At 39.6% G+C, this 20,483-nt stretch overlaps 1 protein-coding gene across 2 annotated transcripts in view; it reads left to right on the forward strand.

The window, feature by feature from the left end:
- MTHFD1L (methylenetetrahydrofolate dehydrogenase (NADP+ dependent) 1 like) overlaps nt 1-20,483 on the forward strand; it is a 145,750-nt gene that overhangs the window by 3,754 nt on the left and 121,513 nt on the right. For both annotated transcript variants that reach the window (XM_066315473.1, XM_066315474.1), the window contains exons 3-10: nt 375-425; nt 503-556; nt 3,415-3,539; nt 4,648-4,748; nt 5,651-5,775; nt 12,894-13,005; nt 17,709-17,788; nt 18,467-18,564. In XM_066315473.1, coding sequence (XP_066171570.1) covers nt 375-425; nt 503-556; nt 3,415-3,539; nt 4,648-4,748; nt 5,651-5,775; nt 12,894-13,005; nt 17,709-17,788; nt 18,467-18,564 — 746 coding nt within the window. The remainder of the gene's footprint in view (nt 1-374; nt 426-502; nt 557-3,414; nt 3,540-4,647; nt 4,749-5,650; nt 5,776-12,893; nt 13,006-17,708; nt 17,789-18,466; nt 18,565-20,483) is intronic.

The raw sequence follows: 20,483 nt of genomic DNA on the forward strand, positions 1-20,483 counted from the left end.
TCCTCAGTGCAGCAGCTGCTGTGCTGCCACTCATCACCAGCTGCCACGTTTGGGAAGTGGGATGCTGTAGTGTGGTGCCAGGAATGCTGGCAGTGCAGGGAGGGAGCTGGGGGATAGAGACTCCTTCTCTAACAGAGTTGCCTCTCCCCATGAAGCCTGTGCTTTCAAATGCTCTTTTTATCACTGTCAGCAGTCTTGAACTGTTGGGAATTAACAGGGATGGCTTTCTGCTTCTTTCTTAGAATTATTTCTTATTGGTTTGAATACCTTTAGACACAAACGTTGTCACTATGTTTCTTGTGTAGACATGTGCATTAATGTACTCATTTTTAAATGTATTATTTTAAAACTCAGTTACTATTTTGTTCCCCAAGGCACATAGTGACCAGTTGATTCAAGAAGCAAACAAGAACTTTGCCAAAGAGGTAAGCTTTAGCTGATACATGTGTTAATAATCATGAGCTACTTGCCTTTGGTAATTTTAAGTCTTTTCTTTTAACAGATTGGTCTACGTGTTATTCACATCTGTCTTCCTGAAGGCAGCACCAAGGATGAGGTAACTGAAGTACCTGAAAGAGTCTTCCTTTTCCATTTCTGTCATAAACTTTTATTTATTACTGATATTCATTATTATTTTGACTGACCTCTAGTAACTCAAATTAGGTTTAGGGTTGCCTTGGTTTAAAGAGCAAATATTATCCCCTTACTGGCAAGAGTAAGAAAAAAGAGAATTAATGGCAAGAGTAAGAAAAAAGAGTAAGAGAAAAAACAGCATATCTGCTGTTCCCTGGTGAACTGGGGCAGAATCAATAGAGTAATGTTATAGTTTTGTGCTTGCTGTTCAACCCCATACCAGCTCACAGTTGTTTTTGTGGCCATACCTGATTATTGCCCAGATTATTCAGGGAAATTAAAGATTATATGATTATATGGGGAAGGAGAGGGGGGTGTTGAATTTGTCTATTGATCCTTTAATGTTTCAATTATGTATTAACAAAAAAAAATCCACCCCAAATCACTAGAGGCCTGAATTCTTGTTGTTAAAGGCACAGCACTTAATATCAGTTACGTTTTAAATACGGAAAACCATGTGAAAGTTAAACCCTTCCTTCCAGTGAAGGAATGTATAGTAGAAGATGACATTGTTCCCAGCTGATCTCCTTGTCCTTGGCCAGTTTGATAATCCTGCAGGCCTGTGTGTTCCGTGTACTGTTTTGTTTTTTTTGGTACACTTTGTTCTTAAAATGTTACTGCCTTGCAGTGCAATCTCAAGAACTGCTTCCAGATACCTTGAAAAGAACTTACTGTGAAGTTTTGTGGATTGTAGATAGTCAGCTACCCATTTAAGAGTGGGCTTTTGAAATGAAAAGCAAGTACACTTTGTTGTTGGTAAATGTGTTTTATCTGTTGACTAACACAGAAGGAAATAGGTAAAATACAGTGACTGTGCAGCAGGCGTTGCAGTTAGTTTGAAGTAGTATCTTAGAAGTGGTTGAGCTGTGCATTTAGAGAGAAACTTGGGATATTTCTATTATTTAAAGGAAGTTATGAAGTTACTTCCAATAAAATTCATCATGGTTTGCTTACTCTCTTGGCAGTTTTTTTTTAATCTACTAAAATCCACATCTCAGTTGTGTTCCCTGGCGTGGGACGGTGGGAGAGATTTCAATACCATGCACATTTTGGTTTTGCCATAACTTCCTGTGTACAATAAAGGCAAGGTAATACTAAACTACTTTACACAGCATGGGTTATAAGTAATTTAAATGCTGTGATGATGGAAAGCTGAATTAAAGCAAGATGCAATTAAAATGGAAAACTGAATTACTTTCTTAGGAGGCAGAAACACAGTTCGAAGTTTTAATTGCTCTGTAGCCCCCCAGAATTTTGTAGCATATCAAGGTTCTTTAAAGAAAAATGCAGATGTTTTCATGTCCACATACTGCTATATACACTCATCCTTTCTAGTGCAATGTATACCAGTCATGTTGATGTCAAGTGCCAGAGGACCTTAAGAGATATGCCTGGTTTTGCTTCAGGAGTCAGGAAACTAAAGAGGCATTTCTGTACCAGTGACATGCTTGTGTAATCTGTGTTCAGCATGAAAGTGGAACGCTCTCTTGCTTCAGAGTTGTAGCTAATCTAACTCCTGCCTAATTCCCCTAGCTTATTGTTGATTGCCTATCAAGTATTTGGGTAATAGAGTTTACAATTGCAATGAATAGTTTACAGGAAAAACATTTTAAGAAGGCATGGTATTAGTTAAGGAAAAAAAAAAAACTACTTATAATCCTTTTCTGTTGGATGTTAATCCAATTCTGTTATGAAGCTTTGTGATGCTTGCATACTGGTTTTATATATAAAGATGGGAAGACTTTGCATGACATTTCTCACCTAAAAAAAAACTTTGACGTGTTTTGTTCCATTGTATTCTTCCTGGTCGTGGCAGAATGGATCAGCATTACACTTTAGAGAGGAAGGAATCATGGATAGGTAGTACAGTCTTAGATGTCAGATCTGACCAATTATAAACCACTTGAACTTGCATCTGGTTCAGTACTTGAAATTCATAAACTTCTTGGTGGTACCTTTTCAACACAACAGTTCTTCACAAGGCAATTGCCATTTCTTAGGGTTAGGGTGTTTTGAGAAGGAAAATTGGTAAACAAGTATGACGAGCAACTGACAGAGCAAGAGGACACAGTCGTAAGCTGTGCCAGGGGAAATACAGGTTGGATGGTAGGAAAAAGTTTTTTATGAAAGGAGTGATAGAGTACTGGAATGGTCTGCCTGGGGTGGTGGTGGAGTCACCATCCGTGGAAGTGTTCAAGAAGGACTGGATGTGGCACTTGGTGCCATGGTCTTGTTGAGGTGTTAGGGCTGGATTGGACCTGATGATCTTGGAGGTCTCTTCCAGCCTAGTCACCCTGTGTGAAATCTGTGTGTATGATGTTTAATACAATGAGTTTTTTCTTATGTAATTTTTCTTTCAAGTGTTACAGCTTTTTCTGCCTGTACTGGGACATGATCTGGTCCTTTTTGGTTTTGCACTACACATTAACTGAGGCGTCCTGTTTCTAAAAGCATCTTCCGAAGCCATTACAGTGACAAGCTTTTGCTGAGGTTTGGAGTGGTGAAACACAAACTGCTTTTGGCAGCGTAATGTCACATAATATGTGTTTACTTTGCAAGATGTTTAGAATAGAGTCAGGGTGGCTTATTTTGGTAAGCTACTGATAATAAACTGAGTAGAGCAGGTTATTGCTTTTTCATTTAGAATTTGCAGTAATAAGTAAGGGAAGCTAAGGTGGTCATAAAGTAATTGAAAAAAAAATTACAGGTTTTACATCACTCTAATCAGATTCTCCTTTTATCTGTTGTTCTGATCTTTAATGCTTTTTGTTAACTTCCTAGATTGTCAGTGAAATCTTGAGACTTAATGAGGATCCTAACGTGCAGGGCCTTGCTCTTGACCTCCCAGAAAGCTTATATAGCAGTAAGGTATTAAACGCTGTGAAACCAGAGAAGGATGTGGATGGGTAAGTGGAGCACTGAGAAATAATATTAGCAGCCACAAGCCTGATGGATCTGTAAAATCTGTTTTCCCCTGTGCTTTTCATTAATGGATTCCTCAGTCAATGTGTCTAGCTGTGCTATTGAGCAGTGATAAAAGATGCCTCTGAATCAATGAAAAGTCTTTTGCTAAAGTAGTTTTGGTCATTATCTTTTTATTTTTTACATAATATATATTCAGAGCATAGTCCTTTCAAACAAATAAAAAATAAAATCTCCATTTACTGGTGATACTTTAGGTATTTCAGTACGTCAGTAATACAAGTGGTAGTCACAAAGTACTGAACTTTCCCAGGAAGGATTGATGGAAAAATTGCAGGGAAGGTTTTAACTTCCTTAGAGCACTCTCTGGTGGTGAGAGAGTAAGGTGTAATAGTTTGAACCCATTAGCACAGATTTCCAATCAGTGTTGAGTTGTACTGCTCTCTGAAGAGACCACTGGTGTAATTTAGGTTTGTGAGTTCCCATTTTGCTGCTCTTGCAGCCTTCCTGCTCTTAGCTGCAGGCAATTATCCTTTTTTTTTTTTTTTTCAATCCCAGTCTCTCTTTTTTTTTTTTCAAGTCAGGAAAAAAAATCTAAAAATCCTTCAAGTTAGTTGCCTTTCTAATTATATGAGTACTGGAGATTGTCAGCAAATGGAAAATTTGGAGCATCCTTCTGTGTGAGAGAGAGTGGAGTGCAGTGTGGGAACACCAGGGTTGCCCCCTCCTAAGCCAGCACTGGTCTGGTGTCATTGCAGCCACTAAAGTGTTTGGGCCCAGTGTGCTGTGGGTAGCCCATGGTGACAAGTAAAGAGCTGCCTGTGTGTCTTGGGGTCATGTTACCCATTCTAACTCAGATCCCTTTCCTGGCCTCTCTTGAGGCTCAGTGTTTGTCTAACTGGGGTGTGGGGTGATACAAATTAGCTGCAGTACATGACTATCAAAGGAATTTCTTTTGTGAGAGATGTTTGCTCTTGGGATTAGTTCTTAGCCATGTTACAAACATTGCTGGAGATTTATGTTACACAAACTCTTTTTCTTTTTTTTTTTTTTTTTTTTTTTTTGTTAAATTGCCATAATTTTCCGCTGCAGATTATCCAGTGTAAACCTAGGACACTTGGTACATGGTGATGTCTATGACTGTCTAGTTCCTCCTACAGTGTGTGCTGTGATGGAACTTCTCCAAGATATAGGTGAGTCCTTCTATCATAATCATTACACTAATTTTAGTTTAACTATTTTACTCAGTTTTAATCCTGACTGGGAGCCAAATATAATCTGATCTTGTTGTTTTCTATTTTGTGTTGCTTTCTCACCTGAAATGTATTTGCCTCCTGCTAGTGAGGAGGACTCCTGCTCAGTGGCGTCTGAATGCTGTATTTGTAGAAACAGGTCTCAGGCCTACAGATTTTGGGTGTTAGGCAGGGGTTAGCTGTCATCAGCAGATTTAATTTCAGTGAAGACACACAAGATGTGTGAGTCTTCCAAACTGAAAATGCAGGCATTAGCTGGGGATCTTACTTGACTCTTTTGATTAGTGTGAGCAGTTGGAGAAGCCCAGGTTTGCCTGTAAATTGCTGTTGAGTAAATCTTTTGGTTTGGTTTGTGTTGTGTCAGTGCTGACACTGAAATGGCAGATATGAACAGGCAGGTTTACTGTGTGTGAAGACACTGTTTGTTTAAGGCAGTGTTTCAGAAGTTGTCTCGCTTACAGTGGTTGATAATTGTTGAAGCGAGGATTTCTGTAGCAGAACTGTAAACAGGAGGTTAAATGTACTAAGTAACAAACATGAATGAAAGGATTTGTGCAAAATACCAGAAAGCCAGAACAGTATTTGCTTACTAGAATTTATAGAGTCGTCAGGAAATTCCTTAAGACCTGTGGTTGGTGTCAGTGCAGGGGCTCCAGAGGAGCTGCCCGTGCTGGCACAGCTGCTGTGGTTGTGCAGGCACATGGCACTGTCCTGTTCTGAGCCTCTCTGCAGCCCTTTCTGCAGTGCTGCAGCCGTGGGTGGCCTGGGGGGAGCTCCATGCAGCTGCTAGTGCTTGTGCCCTGTGCTGGAAGTGGCTGAATGACCTCCCTTGTGTCGCACAGGTGGGAAGAAGGTGCTGCTGGTGGGAGCGCGCAGGGCGGAGGGCGCTGCCCTGCAGAGCGTGCTGCGGCGCGAGGGAGCCACCGTCCTCAGCTGCCACTGGAGAGCCCCACAGCTGCAGAGTGAGGTGAGTGCTCTGCTGCCTGCCTGGCCTCATCCTGCATCCCCAGTACCTGCTCATCCCTGTCAGCTGTTCACCTGACAGTCCTGCCCTTTGCTGCTGTTCCCAAGAGGGAGACTCTCATTGCGGTCTCAGGTGGCTCTGGGGTTGCTGGTAGCCAGTGTGGGTTAGGGTCTTTTCTCCTTCCTGCTGGCTCAGAAATGGTTCAAACGCTGGCCTCTACCAGAATATTACATGTAACAGCGGCTGCTCTAACTTCATTGTTTTACACCAAGGGCTGTGAGAGAAGGAATCCAACAAACAAATGGTTTAGCTCTCCCTATTGCTTTCTCTCTGTGCAAGAGAAATGACCTCTTATTTTCTCTTCCTGTGATACTGTCCATCTGCATGAAATTACTTCCACTGGATTGGTGTCCTAAAGGTTTGCAAGTGTTGCTGCTCTTGGGACGAAGAAATTCCCAACCTTTATCTTTGAAGAGAACTGTAAAAGGATTAAAAGAAATTCAGGAGCCTTAAACCGAAGGATTTGCATGGTCTGCCTGGCATGACTTTCTGTGAAACTTAGCAGTTTGTTCCTTAGTCTCAGATTTCACAGAATACTCCAGCTGGGGTTGGGTCATATGCAGTAGGGTACTCCAGGGCCTGGCTGCCGCTGGGACTGAGGTGCTGGGGACAGCTCTTGTGTGGGACAGCCCGTGCCACAGGGTGGCAGCCAAGGCAAAATGATGGTGTCCAGCCTCTGGGCTTCAGAGGCGCAGACAGGAGGAGGAAACAAATTCGAGCAGCTGTGATAGAAAGTTCTCTGGCAAACCCATGTTTTCACAGCTGTGGATGTTTTTGTCAGGCTTGTCTCAGCTCTGGGCTTTTAAGTGACTGACAGCACTTAGGAAACATATGGCTCTCTGGGAGATGGAGTGCTGTGAACTTGATCCTTGTCATGCCTCATTCCTCAGTTATTTCTCATTGCTTGGGGTTGTGCTAGAGGACTGCTCTGGGCTGGATGAAATGGGTGACAGGGTGGCCAGAGGTGTTTCCACTGGTTCACAGCAAAAAATATGGATTGGGTCCAGAGCTGCTTGTGCAGTGCTGTCAATAGCTGGAGAGAATTCTGTTTCCTTCCCTCCAGATGCTTTCCCATAATCATGCTTTGCTTTTTGGCATTCTCCATAGCTTACCTCTTGGAGCAGGCCACTGATGGGAAACAGAATGGGAGGACTAAGTTTGAGGCTTTATACACTTCAGTCTTCCCAGGTTCATTTTAACTTTTGGCAGTAAAAGGGTTTGTACTTCGCCTGTGGGACTTTGCAGCAAAGCCCAGAGGAGACCTACTTTCCTCTTCCTCACCTGTGAACCTGGAGCAAGCATGTCCCCAATAATCCCAGAGCAGTGGCGATCCTGTCTGGATGTCACTCTAATTGTTAACTCTAGCTCCTTGATAAAATCTAGTGCATGTAGAAAAAACTATCCTGTCTCATATTCCCAGAAGATGGAGAGTCACTAAAACTGAGAGAACTGAGAGAAACTGAGCACAAGTTTCTAATCAAACAACAAAGTACTGTGGCAACCTGTATTTGAACTACAGTCTTGTTAGATAACATAATTATAGAATTTATATTCTTCTGCTTGTTTAAAATGCTGGTTATGAAAAACAGCTTTGATGTTCACCAGGTTTCTTCTCTTGATTTTTTTATTATTTGAATTTCAAGTAAGAAAATGTGTTAGTCGATGTTTAAGTTTTTCAAAGGCTTGAAAGAATCAATTCATGTTTTGTTTTTCCTGCACGATACACTAACTTTTCCTTTTTCTGAATGGGACACCTCTACAGTGACAGTTTGTATGCTGTTGTTTGGAAGTATAACCTGTGGTAGCATAACTTCACCTAAGAAGGGAGGGATAAACTTACAAAGAGTATGATTTATTCACTGGGAGGCATTTGTTTTGCAATATATAACAGGAAAGGAGAATTTTATCTTAAGGGTAGGGGAACATTATTTGTTGTAATCTATTAGCCAGGCCTATAAGCATTGAGGCACTAACCTTGACTTTAATTATGTAATCCCTTTCTTAAGTAGCTACCTTAGACTAGCTCTGCTGATTTATTATTCTTTTTAAAAAGGACAGCATAACAATAAGTGTTTCCTTTAGAAATTCTTTTAATTTAAATGAGTTACACAACACTAAGTTTGCAAGTTTTTTGGATAAGGTTTTGTATTGCTATGGACTTGTTATTGCTTCTTTTACTCATGCACTTTTGCAAAAATATTTTGAAAATGATCAAGAGGAAATATGTTTTAGTCCACCTTAGGAGAAGTTTAAAAATACAGGGATAGCTCTCCTAACACACAACCTAATGCCACCTACCATCTAACTTAGTGTGCTCCTTTCAAGCAAGTATGTTCTGTCTTATGGCAGGAAAAAGGAATAAAATAAATAATGGTATATTTCTTTGCTTTGATCTGAAGTAAAGGACACAGTTTCAATGTTCTCTTTCCTCCCCACTCCATGTTTTGTTAAATTGAGCAGATTATTAATATTTCTTTTTGTTCCATTTTGGGTTTGCTTGACTTCAGTTCTCATGGCACAGCTGAGCCATGTGCTTCAGAGCTATTGAGCTTCCTGGGTCTTCAAATAATTCAATAATGCAAGAAAGCATTTTAGAAGGTTCTGGCACATCTGTGCAAAGTTACTGAGAAACATCTTGTTTTTGCATTGGTATGTTCAATGTAAAAGAAGTTACAAAGTGAGAGATAAAGACAAGCATCTTAGAGGAAATACTTAAGATGTTATCATTCTGTTAAGCTTTGTGTAGATAGCTCTTCAAAACACATTCACGGCATTGTGCTTGAAGAATGACCTAGTGACATACTTCTAGTGACATCTCCCTTGTAATTTTAAAATGGGTCTCCCCAAAAGTAAATTCAGTATTACATGTAAAGAATGGGAGCTGATGTGTTTAGTCCTTTATTATGTCAGAATTATGCTTTTTAGTTTGAAAGGACGTTGTCAAGTAGATTCTTATTTTAAAAAATGGATTATTTTCTATTTTCTTGCCAAAACATGGGTAATACTTAGTACCTTTAAGAAAACAAGATTTTGTTTCAGTCATCTAAATTCAGTCAGTCATTATTTCAGCACGTCATCTTTAATGCAGTCCGTGTGTAAACCACATCATGCTTATTTTAGGAGAGCTGCTGTATTACAATTTTATTGTAAAATAAGTGAGAATTGGTCTGTCCAGGTATAATTAGGAATAGAAAAATTGTTTGCAAAAGCAAGGTTAACAAGTATGAGAGTGGTTCAGCTGGAGTGCTGAATGGGAGTTTCCTTTTCAGATTGGAAAAGAACTTTTGGCCACAGCATGCTTTTCCTTGGAGCCATCACCTGAGCTTCAAACTCTTAAGATACCTCTTAGCTGTTTGCTGTCCTACTTTTGCTGTCTTGGTCTGGTCATATCTTAGTCTTGTCTTGATCTGCCCATAACAAAGCCCAAGACACTTGCTTTGGGCAGAAAAATACATTTTGTATTGTAAGCATGAACAAACAGGAGACCAGCCACACAGATCCTGTAAGAGGAGAGGAGAGGGAAGCTGCATGAGCATTTCTAATGATGATGATATAGATAAAGTATTTCCACTTCAACATCTTATGCGCGTCATTTCTGTTCATTGTAATTTTGAAATGTATCCCCCTGTCTGTAAGCTAGAGGGGCAGTTGCTAAAGTGTGGATCACAGTGGCAGGCTTAAGCCCACAGCAGAGATGTTTCATTTTCACATGCACTGTGTTGGGCAAGTGCATTCAGGGTGATGTGGCAGGGAAACCTGCAAGAAACCATGTAATTAGAACATGCCTTGATGGAAAAAGTACCTGAAACTAGTCATTGGCTTAAAAAATTTTCAAGATTTCAGAAAGTCATTAGAACTGCTGTGGTTAAGGTGGAACCCGATCTGTAAACTGATATGCAAAGAAACATTTTCATAAAGAGAATTGTGAAAAAACTTTTGATCAGATTCCTATTCCTCACTGCGTCTCTTCAGTTTTATATGGCCTAGCTTCATACCCAGGACTCTGAGGGCTTTTGCATTTCAATTTTTAGTTTTAATTTTTATTTTGTTTGATCATGCATTTCCAAATGACTTTTGTAGCAGTCCATTTTAACTCTGGGAAATATGCAGACTTCACAGCAAAGTGGAGTTTCAGTGATCTGTAATATACGGCTACTTTGTGCCATTATCATTTAATACTTGGCTGGAAAGTTTGTATTGTTATTTTAACATTTGGTGTTCTGTCTTGGGAATGGGTGGTGCTTCTTAATCTGCTTCAATTTAAATCTTGGAGAAGGGGATCATATTTTATTATGAGGTAAGGTTGCAGATTATTTATTGGCACAGCTCTTCCCAACTGAAAAAATATTTACCGGTGAGAAGTCAGGATACTACTGGACTGTTGGCTTACTTTGTCTCCAGCCTGTTGCCTAGTACATTAAGGAGGGTTTGGCCTGATGCTTGTCATTCTTTCCTCTAGCCAGCCCGATGGAATGGAGCCTTGCTGTCCAGGAAGCATGAGGCAGGCAGCCACATGTTCTCCCTCATGGGTATCTCCTTGACCTTCTGGCTAGGGCTGCCTGCAGCATCTGGTTCCTGTCAGATGTGTCCTCTGTGTCCTCTGTCCAGGGACTGTGGTGCATTTGCTGAGGGAGGCTAAATGTGATTATTTCATAGGACTTTCCCATCTCTCATGTCTGTGATTGGTTTCTGATCTAGGAGTTGACCCTGAACACACATCCCAAGGCTTGTCTCTTGCTTTAGTGATTAAACAGGCAGTTGAAAGGGTAGATTATGGCAAGAGAGAAAAATCTGAAAGCAAAGGAGGCATGGGCACAACTTCTTGCAAGTAAAACTAAAATTCCCAGATGGAGATCATATAAATCTCTTCCAAGGATATCCATAATTCTGCACAGAAATATTTTGCTTTCAGTGGACTTGCTCTCCCAGTTTCTGGATATACTTTTTAAAAATACTCACAGGAAAAAAAATTCTCTGAGATGTTTGTGATATGTATTTTTTATTGACTCTGCAGGAACTTTTTCAATAGTTGCACATAAAATATTGTTTTCTTTGTGAAATAAGGGAAAGGAGATCACACTAGGGAAGGCTCTGAGAAATCAGCGTGTCTTTAACTTGTGGTACAACTCTCTGCTGCCATGTGATGCTACCATTTTCATGAAGGAGGTGGGGCAGGGCAATGAGATGAAAGGTCCAGCTGGTTTTCTGCTAAAATTTATGGGTATATGTGATGTTAGCTATCTGAACCAGTGTTAATGTTGGCTACAAAAATAATTGTGTTCAGCTGTTAAAAACATTTTTCAACATTAGGGTCGGTAGTCATAGAGATGAATATTTGGTTCTATCAGTTGTTTTCTGACATTACAGTTACATTGAATCAATTCTGTCATAAGTATGTTGGCTGAACATTCATCAAAATTATTACTTGTTGCATACAGCTCTCAACTTGTTCATCAATTCACGATGCTAAGCAGTGTGCAAAGCTCTTAGTCCTTGTCCCAGAGGCTTTGCATGGAGAGGCATCTTGACTTACAGTAGATGATTTATAACTGCTGGAATATGAATTATTTTTTCCTTGCAAAAAACGGCTATGCTCACGTAACTGAGAAAAATCACTGTTTTTCTCCGTGTTGATGCTGACTGCTCCAGCAGAGATTTCCTTGTTTTGCAGCGCAAAGTATGCCTTCAGCATGGTATTCTTGGGACATGAGGCATTACAGCATCTTTTTATCTGGATTTCCTTGCAGATTTCTCAGTATCATTTGACCCTGGTCAAGCATTATGTGGCCTTCCAGGAGTGGCATGTAAGCTGATACTTGTACCAGACTCAGGAGTGTGACCAGTTTGAACAAGGCTGAGTGACTGTGCACAGGCAATCAGGAGTGTTGCTGGACATGTGACTGAAGCCTGAATCAGCTCATTGCATTAGTCATTTGTCAAGCAAGGAGATCTTCTCCCACACTTCTGGCTTTGTTTCCATGTGGGGATCTCTTAAGGAGGGTTAGGCCATCCTTGTGTCCTCTGAGGGGAAGATAGAGTTTTTTTAGTTTTCTGCCTTTTCCGCAGCAATTATGTTCTTCTCCCCTCCTGGATGCTCAGCTGTGCCAAAAACCTGCTATTCTGACAAGATTTGTAGCTGTTCTTTCTTGGCAAGAGTGTTGGGCAGGGTTGTGTCAGAACACTTTTGGCCAAAAAAGAAGCTGGAATGCTTGTCAGTCACAAATCAATTTGTAGAGTGGCTCGCTGAGTTTGTGACACTTGGAATTAATTTGCATTTATCCAAAATATTACCAAAACTGCTGTATTTCTGAAATAATTTTTACAGTCAGGCTTGGGACAATACTGTGTCTGTGTTTTGCTTTTTTAGTGTATCTTAATATGTCTGCCTCTGGTGCTGTTCCTTATCTCATGGTGTGATTCTAATAACTGGTAAAGGGCCCGGTTTCACAGGAAGTGAGGGAAAAAGGCACTTGCGTCTTTGATTGTAGGAATCTTTGTAGTAACCATTTTTGCTCCAACATCTGCCAGGTTGAGCTAATCAGGGGCAGTGATTAGCAGACATGAACTGAGAAGGAAAAAAGTGCTTTAATTGGTATTCAAAGGCACTGGTCTTCACAGAAGGGGTCATCCTGCATTCCTGTCAGCTGGCCTCGTTCTCTACTGCCAGACAATCCGCACTCTTTATAAGTGCCTATTCACTGTCTTTGAACCCTTCTTTTCTTAAGTTGCTCCAAGTTATTTTGGACTTTAGGACAATGGTAGAACTTTTTATTTGGAAGGATGTAATCCTCATTAAATATTGATACTTACTTTGACCTCACTCGCCTGATCTCACAAATTGTTTACCTAACTTAATTTCAAATGCTATTCTTAAGTTTTGTGACAGGCAAGAATCAAACTATCAGTTTGGATCTTCCTCTTTCGTTCTTGTCATCTGTAAAAGCTTTGCTCCAAAGGCTATTGCTGTATAAATCTGAATATTTTTAAGATGCATATCCAAGTATGTATTTCTAAGATTAAATGCTTGTTTTGTTCCTGGGGGTGTTTTGGGCTTTCCCTAGCTCCGTCTCGCAGACGCGGTGGTGTTTGGCAGTACGAAACCCGATGATGTTCCTGTGAGCTGGGTAAAGCCTGGGGCCACCATTATCCATTGTGCTCCTGATCTTCTGTCAGGTAAGAGGTGATAAAAGGTAACAGTTCTTGCAAGTGACTGTACAGTGAGCCCTTGAGATGTGTGTGGCATCTTGGTGACAACACAGTGTGGTGAAAAGCTGCCTCTCTGTGGGAGGGCCTTTAAAGGTGTGTGTGTACAGAGCATGTGTACACTTTCCTCTGATGTGTAAATAGGTAAAAAGATGTTAGGTGAGAGAAGAAAGGTTGGGATAGATTCTTCATACCAGGATGATTAGATAAGCGATGACCCAATGGACTCAGAGAGTTCAGAGGGAAGACTTTAGGGTCATCAGATGAGCTATTACATAGTGTTGTTTTCTACAGTGCTTTATCCTGTGACTTCTATGGACTTGCCTAGAATATGGGGAAAGGAGAAGAAGAGAAGAAATATCAACTGCAAAGTGCTGTGAAACTTTCTGCAGAAAGTGATGCAGGAGGGAGTACAGAAATCGTGTAGTTAAGAAGAGGCAGAATGCCTGCCTGTAATTAATAATCCTGCAGTAATTATTCCTACAAAAATGGGTTTGGATTCATCTCCTTCCTTTTCCCCTCACTTGTTGTGGAGGGTGTATCTGTATGATAATTTCTCAGTTGAAAAAATGTTACAGAATTTTCTCGGGAATAAAATTAAGACATCTTCCCAGAATTTACTCTGCTGCTAGAATAACATGTAGTAATAATAATAACATGCAATTTTATGTCTCCTGTAAAATTTCTTAAAATTTTGTGAAGATCTCTAGATATTTTCTGGATTTTGGTGTGTATATGAATTTAACTGCTCAGCATCCCAATGAGATTATGCTGCAAATGAATAGGAAAATGAGGAAGTACATGGATAGCATGACTGGTTAATCTGGGGGTTTTTTAAATCTTATCACAAGTGTACTAGATTGACATCTATTGATACAAAACTGTGGAAACGGGCATAAAGCTGAGAAAACCTAATTGCATGGGTTTTAAACTAGGAATATTCCCTAAAGGCAAATTAAGCAGACATTCCGTGCAGAGCTAATGCAAGATCAGGCTCATAATAAAGCACCTGCTGTTCCCATGCAAAGCATGGCCTTAGCAATAGATTTCTTTCCTTGTCTTTCATTATATCCTCTTGACTTGAACAGACACTGCAGGTGTTGAGATCTGGGTTATTATTCTCTTGATTGTCTGAAGGCATTTGGACATTCAGTGTCTAACTCCCAAAGGAGGTCTCTGATCCTACTGAGGATCTCAAGGGTGGGTACTAAGCTTTATCCCTTCCTGGTGATGCACAAGTTGTCCAAAAATAATGCATATTTTCTTTTTCCTGGACTAGTGACTAAGAGACTCCTTGAGACTCCATTTATTTCCCCTATGGATTTTTTGGATATAATTGTTAAGTATCTGTAGAGCAGGGCTTGGCACACAGGTCTCTTGAGCAGGTACCCAGCCTACCAGTGTGACACAGCCTTACATGGAGGAGGAGTGGGGGAGAGAGGGAAAGGAATAGGGAAGAGAGGGAGTGGTGGTACAGCAGTCATACCTATAATAAATAAATTACAAGGAATCTCCTCTCTTCATTTTAATCTTGCAAGTAGAAACCTCTTATGTGACAGACTTGGGGTGGTTCTGACAGGGTGGGATAAGCCAGTCCATGCAGCCTGAGTGGGCACCAGGCATGGCTGGACTCTCCCAGCAGTGAGTGCTGCCTGGTGCAAGTCTCACTTTCAGACACCTAATCCCTTAATCCCTTCCATTGAGAAATGAGTCTGAGCCTTCAGAGACCTAAAAGTTACACAGTAGACTGGATGCTGCATCTTAAGACTTAAATATCTTCACGTCTTAGTTGCTCTAAGGAACTATAGATAATACTAGGGTTTCCCTTCTCGGAAAGAGTGTTGTTAAAAAACTGCATTACATACCACAGTAACATTCATTCCTAATGCAGGAAATGTAAGATTTGGCGTAAGTATATACATTTCTTTGCATTTTTCGAGTTGTAGCAATGCACTCTGTTAAGTACTGCTTTTTTTTTTTTTTTTTTTTTTTTGAAAGGTAGCATGAGATTTTTATCAAGATAATTTAAAAAGAGCTTATCTACCAAATGTTGTATCTGTCTTTATGGTTATGCTTTTGAGGTTGTCAGAACCTTGGAGAAACTTTGAAATTACGTCAGAAATGCATTTTACCAGCTGTTCGTCTCAAGGCTTACTAGAGAGGTACATGAAACACAGGTGTCTGACAGGAAGAATGCACTTAGTTTAGTTGCGAGATGTTTGTGGAAAGCCCATTGTGGAGTAATTGTGACCTTGGAGAAACAACTGAATCTTATAACTGACTCTTGACTTCCATGGAATCTGGCTGAGGTGCTTGGAAATTGTTCTGGATTTTTTCTTGCTTTAGAAATGTCCAACCTAACATCTGTGGGGTCGCAGGAGCTAAATGAAGCCTGAAAGCAATAATGGATATGAAGTAACTTTTGTTCTTGCTAGACTAGATTTCCAACTTGTGTGGGTGTAATGTCATCTAACACACTCATATGTTTTAAAAGTACTCAGAATTTGCAAGGACGTAGCTGAATTGGGGAAATGTAATGTTGTAAATCAGGAGAATAGAGATAAAATGCTCCAAAGTGACAGTTGTTTTCAAGTATTTTTTTGGTCAAAGATTTTTAGATTTTCTTGCAGTGCAGCATCTGCTTCTGTTGCACTGATAATCTTGGAATCAGGTGAGTGCTGGTAGTGTCTTGCAGGAATATACTTTATATGTAAATGTATGGAAATGAAAATGCAATTTTGTTTTTCTGAACAAGACTTAAGGATGCCAGAATTATTTGGGATTTGATGTCCAACTCCTTTGGGGTCACTTGAAAACTGAAGCCCACATGGTTTAAGTGTGTTAGTGGGAAATTCAACCATTTCCCCACCTCTTCTCTATTCTAAGCTGCCTGAGCAGACAGGTAGCATCTGACAGCAGCTCTCACTCATCTGCACAATAGGGTATAAGTCAGAGGAGGGAGCACAATATCTGAAGTTCATCTGATCTGACCATAGTCTGAAGCAGAAAGTGCTATTCCAGCTTCCATCTGGAAAATTTATCCTAAGAGAGGTGTTGCAATCCTGTGATTGTCTTCCTAACTCCGTGTGTGCATGACTTTCACCTCTAGTTTCACCTTCACCCCTGTAAAAGCCTGGTTAGTCATTTGTGGGGTGACTGTAGCATAGGCAGTCTGAGAGACATAGTTTATTGAAAGGAATTGTCTCATTCTAATATGTATTTACACACATGCTAGCTCTGCCCTGATAAAAATAGTCGTATTAAGCCAAATAACATTAAAAAGTCAAAATGTTTCTGTAAAGCTCAGCTGTCTGAAAGGGGATTTTAAACTTTGTTCTTCCTACTTCATTTGTCTGTTTGGCAGCTGTCCCAGCCTGGTCTCAAGGCAACAAGAGTCAGCTTATGACTGTAATAGACTATTCCAGTAAAACTCTTCTGTCTAAATCTAAAGCTGAGCATCTCCAGAAGAAATTGTTGGGTTTTTTTGTTTGTTTGTTTTAATTGCAAGTGTTAATGCAAGTAGAAGGACTTTTTCAGACACTTCCTTAATTAGAGTTTAATATGAAGACTGAATTGCCTTCAGATTGGTTAGCTTTGTCACTGATGTGTAGATGCCTTCTGGCAGGAAAGTTTGAGGAAGGGTCAGGAAACACGTGGAATGAGGTGTCTGCAGAGAGGGTCTCTTGCTCTCTCAGTGATGGGTGTGGGAGAGTGGGCTGTAGCTGCCACCCAGTCTCCAGTCTGAGTGTTCTGTGCCCTGCGGCTCTGGGACCCTTGTTGGGAGGGGTGACTCTGCAAGGAAACGTGAGACTTTTAGGACCAGTAGAGAAGGAGTGAACAGAGCAAGAGCTTGACCAGGTCAGGGTTTGCACTTCAGTTCCCCCGTGGCAGAAAGGTTAAAGCTGTCAGCTTTAACAGTTGGGCTTTTTTTTTTTTTATTACAATTATGTCTACGCCCTTCAGAATGTGGCTACAGCCTTGATATGCCCACAGAGAGTAGGATGTGAATTTTGGAGAAATTGTGTCTAGATAAAAGTCAATAAGCAGCAACAAAAGAACAAGCCAGAAGAAGGATTACAGCAAAATGACAAAATATCTTTAGTTGGGGTAGCTAATGTAAGATTATCATTTGATATATTTCCAATAGAAACAATTATAACTGTCTCTGAAGTTGAATTCACTCTGAATTGTGTAGGTATTCCAGAATACCTACTTTTAATATCATGCTGATGGAGATAACTGTTGCTATTTTTTTAAAAAAATTGCATATATTGTTTCCAAGTTACAATAATCCTGTATGGTATTTGTGATCATTTCATTGTTCTTGCTCACTGTAATGTGTGTGTCAGAGAAGACAGTCTTTACCATGCTGATTTAGGTGTTCTGTTTAAGAATGTAAGTAGCTTTTCAAAAACAGCTGTGTGATTTTTTTATGTGTGGGTTTGTGTAATATGTTTCAGAGCATACAGTTACTCTCTGATTTTCATACTATATTCATCCTTCTGGGTGATTTCATTCGAAGTATTAAAGAAGTCACCTATAATTTTGTCAGTAATACTGTTAAATTTCAAGTCAACATTCAGAAATTTTTTATTTGGATGTAACTTTCAATTACACATGCTCCCACTCAAAAAAGGTTTGCGATTTATTAGTGAAATACTTATATTTTTCAGAGAAACACAACTATGGTCAGCAGAACAACCCTGCTGCTGAAAAGACTGTTGGTTCTCTTGCAGTAGCAATGAGAATGCAGGTTAGTGTACATTTCAATGTTGTAAATTTGTTGCTTTTTCTGTAAGTTGCGGAAATTAGTTCTGCGGTTTATATTTTGACTTTTGTTTTGCTTTTTTGAACATCTTACCTGACTTCCATTTTAATAGCAGCTCTTAATCAGATAGAGTGATACCTATTACATTTAATTGGAGAAAGGTAAATTAAAAATCAGATATCTCATAATTCTTGTAAAGCTTGGCAGAAGCACTTGTGTCAATAAGCTAATATCACTCACTCTGGTAAGACTGTGAAGATTAATTGTATCTGTCTGCATTTTTGCATTATGAGGGATAGAGAGTCCAAAAGTTTGTTATTTCATTTTGGAAGCAGCATGAGTCAGTCAATGAACAATCAGTATCAGAGAGAGAAGAATAGTAATTCTCCATCTTACCAGAATAAAATGTCTAACTGCCTAATTAAAGATTCTTCTCTGCCACTTATGTGTTAATGGGTTTGTTTCTTTTTGAAATCTAGTCAAACAATAGAAAAGTGCCTCTTACTTTGTCTAAAACCATGAAATGGAAAAAAATATAAGTTTGGGGTTTTTTTGTTAGCCTTTACCGTAGAAGTTATTGCAACATTCTCCAGAGATTGTTTGAAATTAGTGTTCAGTGTTTATGATGCAGCTGTTGTGTGCTGTTTTCTTGTTTAAAACCAGAACATGGTAAAAAACATGGAGCGATGGATCCAGTCCCAGCAGTACAGGAAATGGGACCTCCACTGCTTGAAACTGCAGCCCCTCTCCCCAGTGCCCAGGTAATAAGTGCTTTTAATGAAAAAAAAAAAAAGAAAAATATTTTTTTAAAAAGAGTAAGCAAGTGTGACAACCTAAAAATGTTCTGTGCCTAATTAGTTTTCAGTGTTATGTGGACTGTATGTTGTGCCATTCTCTTGTATGCTTCATCGTGACTGTGTGCTTCTGTTCGCTATCAATCTTTACTTTGATGATAAGCACTGGAGCCAACCTTTATTTAATGAAGACCTAAAGGTAGAAGGTTTCATTGACGAAGGGAGGAAAAGCCTTGTGCAACATCAACAGAAATACAGAAGACAAGAAGTTCCTGATGTCTAAACCCTGATGTAGGAAGGTGTTTAGTTAAGGCTCACTGATTTCAATGGCATTTGAGTGTGTATTTATTTTCTTCCCTCAGTAGAAGTACTTTCTTCTGCATTAGACTTTTAAATTCCTGTGTGGGTGTGAAAAGCAGGAAACATATTTATTCTCATAGCCAGAATCTTTTCGATCAGTTCCTGTCATTCACTTCCCAAGGCCCCTATCTGGGCCTCAGGGATTTCAGGTCTGCCTTGGCATGATTGCTGACATCTCTGACATTTAAAGCAACCTGAGCTCTTTATTGTGCTAAAGTGCTTTGCTATATGTTGGTTGTGTTAGATGACCAAGAAAGTAACCAATGGCTTGAAACTAAGGAAAGTGTCAACATTTTTTTGTGCTTATTAATACGACCTGCTTCTGCAGATGCTGAAGGACTCTCACACCAGAAGAAAGTCAGAAGAGAGTTGGAACTGCATAATCTGGAGGATAGGAGTATCTTATGAATGTGCCTAAATACAACATAAAATAATACAAAGAGGAGCAAGGCTCTTTTCAGTGGAGCCCACTGACAGAACCATAGGCAGTGACCACAAACTGAAGCCAGGAAGCTCCATTTGAACATCAGGAAATACTCCTTCACTGTGAGGGTGACCAAACATTGACACAAACTGTGCAGGGTTGGTTGTGGAGTGTGCATCGTAGGAGATACTCAGAAGGCAGCTGGACACAGGCACCTAACTAGCTCTAGATGCCCCTGCCATGAGCAGGGGGGTTGGACCAGGTGACTTCCAGAAGTCCCTTCCAACCTCAGCCACTCTATGATTCTGTAATTCTGAATCCTACTGGTGTCTTTTTTGAAAGCTGTGACAAAATGTTGTATTTTCTAAGCATTTTGATTTACTTTTCACTGTCTCTTACAACAGTTTAATGGGAATGGATACAAATGTAATTTAAGCCAGAGATGCCAAAAGAATGAGTTTTCTCTCATAACCAGGGGCACAAGGGGGCAGAAATGCTTGAGTTTTTCTGGGCTAGCATGTCACATTTCTAGAATTGAAGCCTAAAAAAACTATCCTTAAATAATACAATTAAAAGTTAAAGTGTGTGATGTCATGAGTGTGACAGAAAAAACTCTTTCAAATAAAATATTCCCAACCCTCTCTATGACATTGTGTGTTTAGTACATAAATAGTTACATAATTAATAAATAATTCTGTGTATATATATATACAAACCATAATATAATATATATTATATAATTAGTAATAGGACGTGCCTTTATCTGCTAACTCTGTAGCTTTGTCTTTTTTTTTTTAAATGTAAAGAAACTTCAGATGGAAAGTATCCTGTAATAAAATGAAAGCTCACAGTAATACACCATGTTGTGTGGAAACAGATGGAGTTTTCATTGAAATTGAGGCAAAACTGCTTAAGCACTAAAACTAAGAACATCTGCTTTTTGATTTCTCTGAGATCTGGGTTGAAGTATTTCCAAATATATTGGAAATGGAATGGAAAATTTTCTTAGAGTATGCAGTAAAAAAAAAAAAAGTCAGATAAGTAGACATAGAGCCTTCCTCCATCTTTTAAAATTTTCTGCGTTTTGTAAATTACCACTTAG

This window comes from Sylvia atricapilla, chromosome 3 (genome assembly GCF_009819655.1).
Source record: "Sylvia atricapilla isolate bSylAtr1 chromosome 3, bSylAtr1.pri, whole genome shotgun sequence".
Taxonomy (NCBI): Eukaryota; Metazoa; Chordata; class Aves; order Passeriformes; family Sylviidae; genus Sylvia; species Sylvia atricapilla.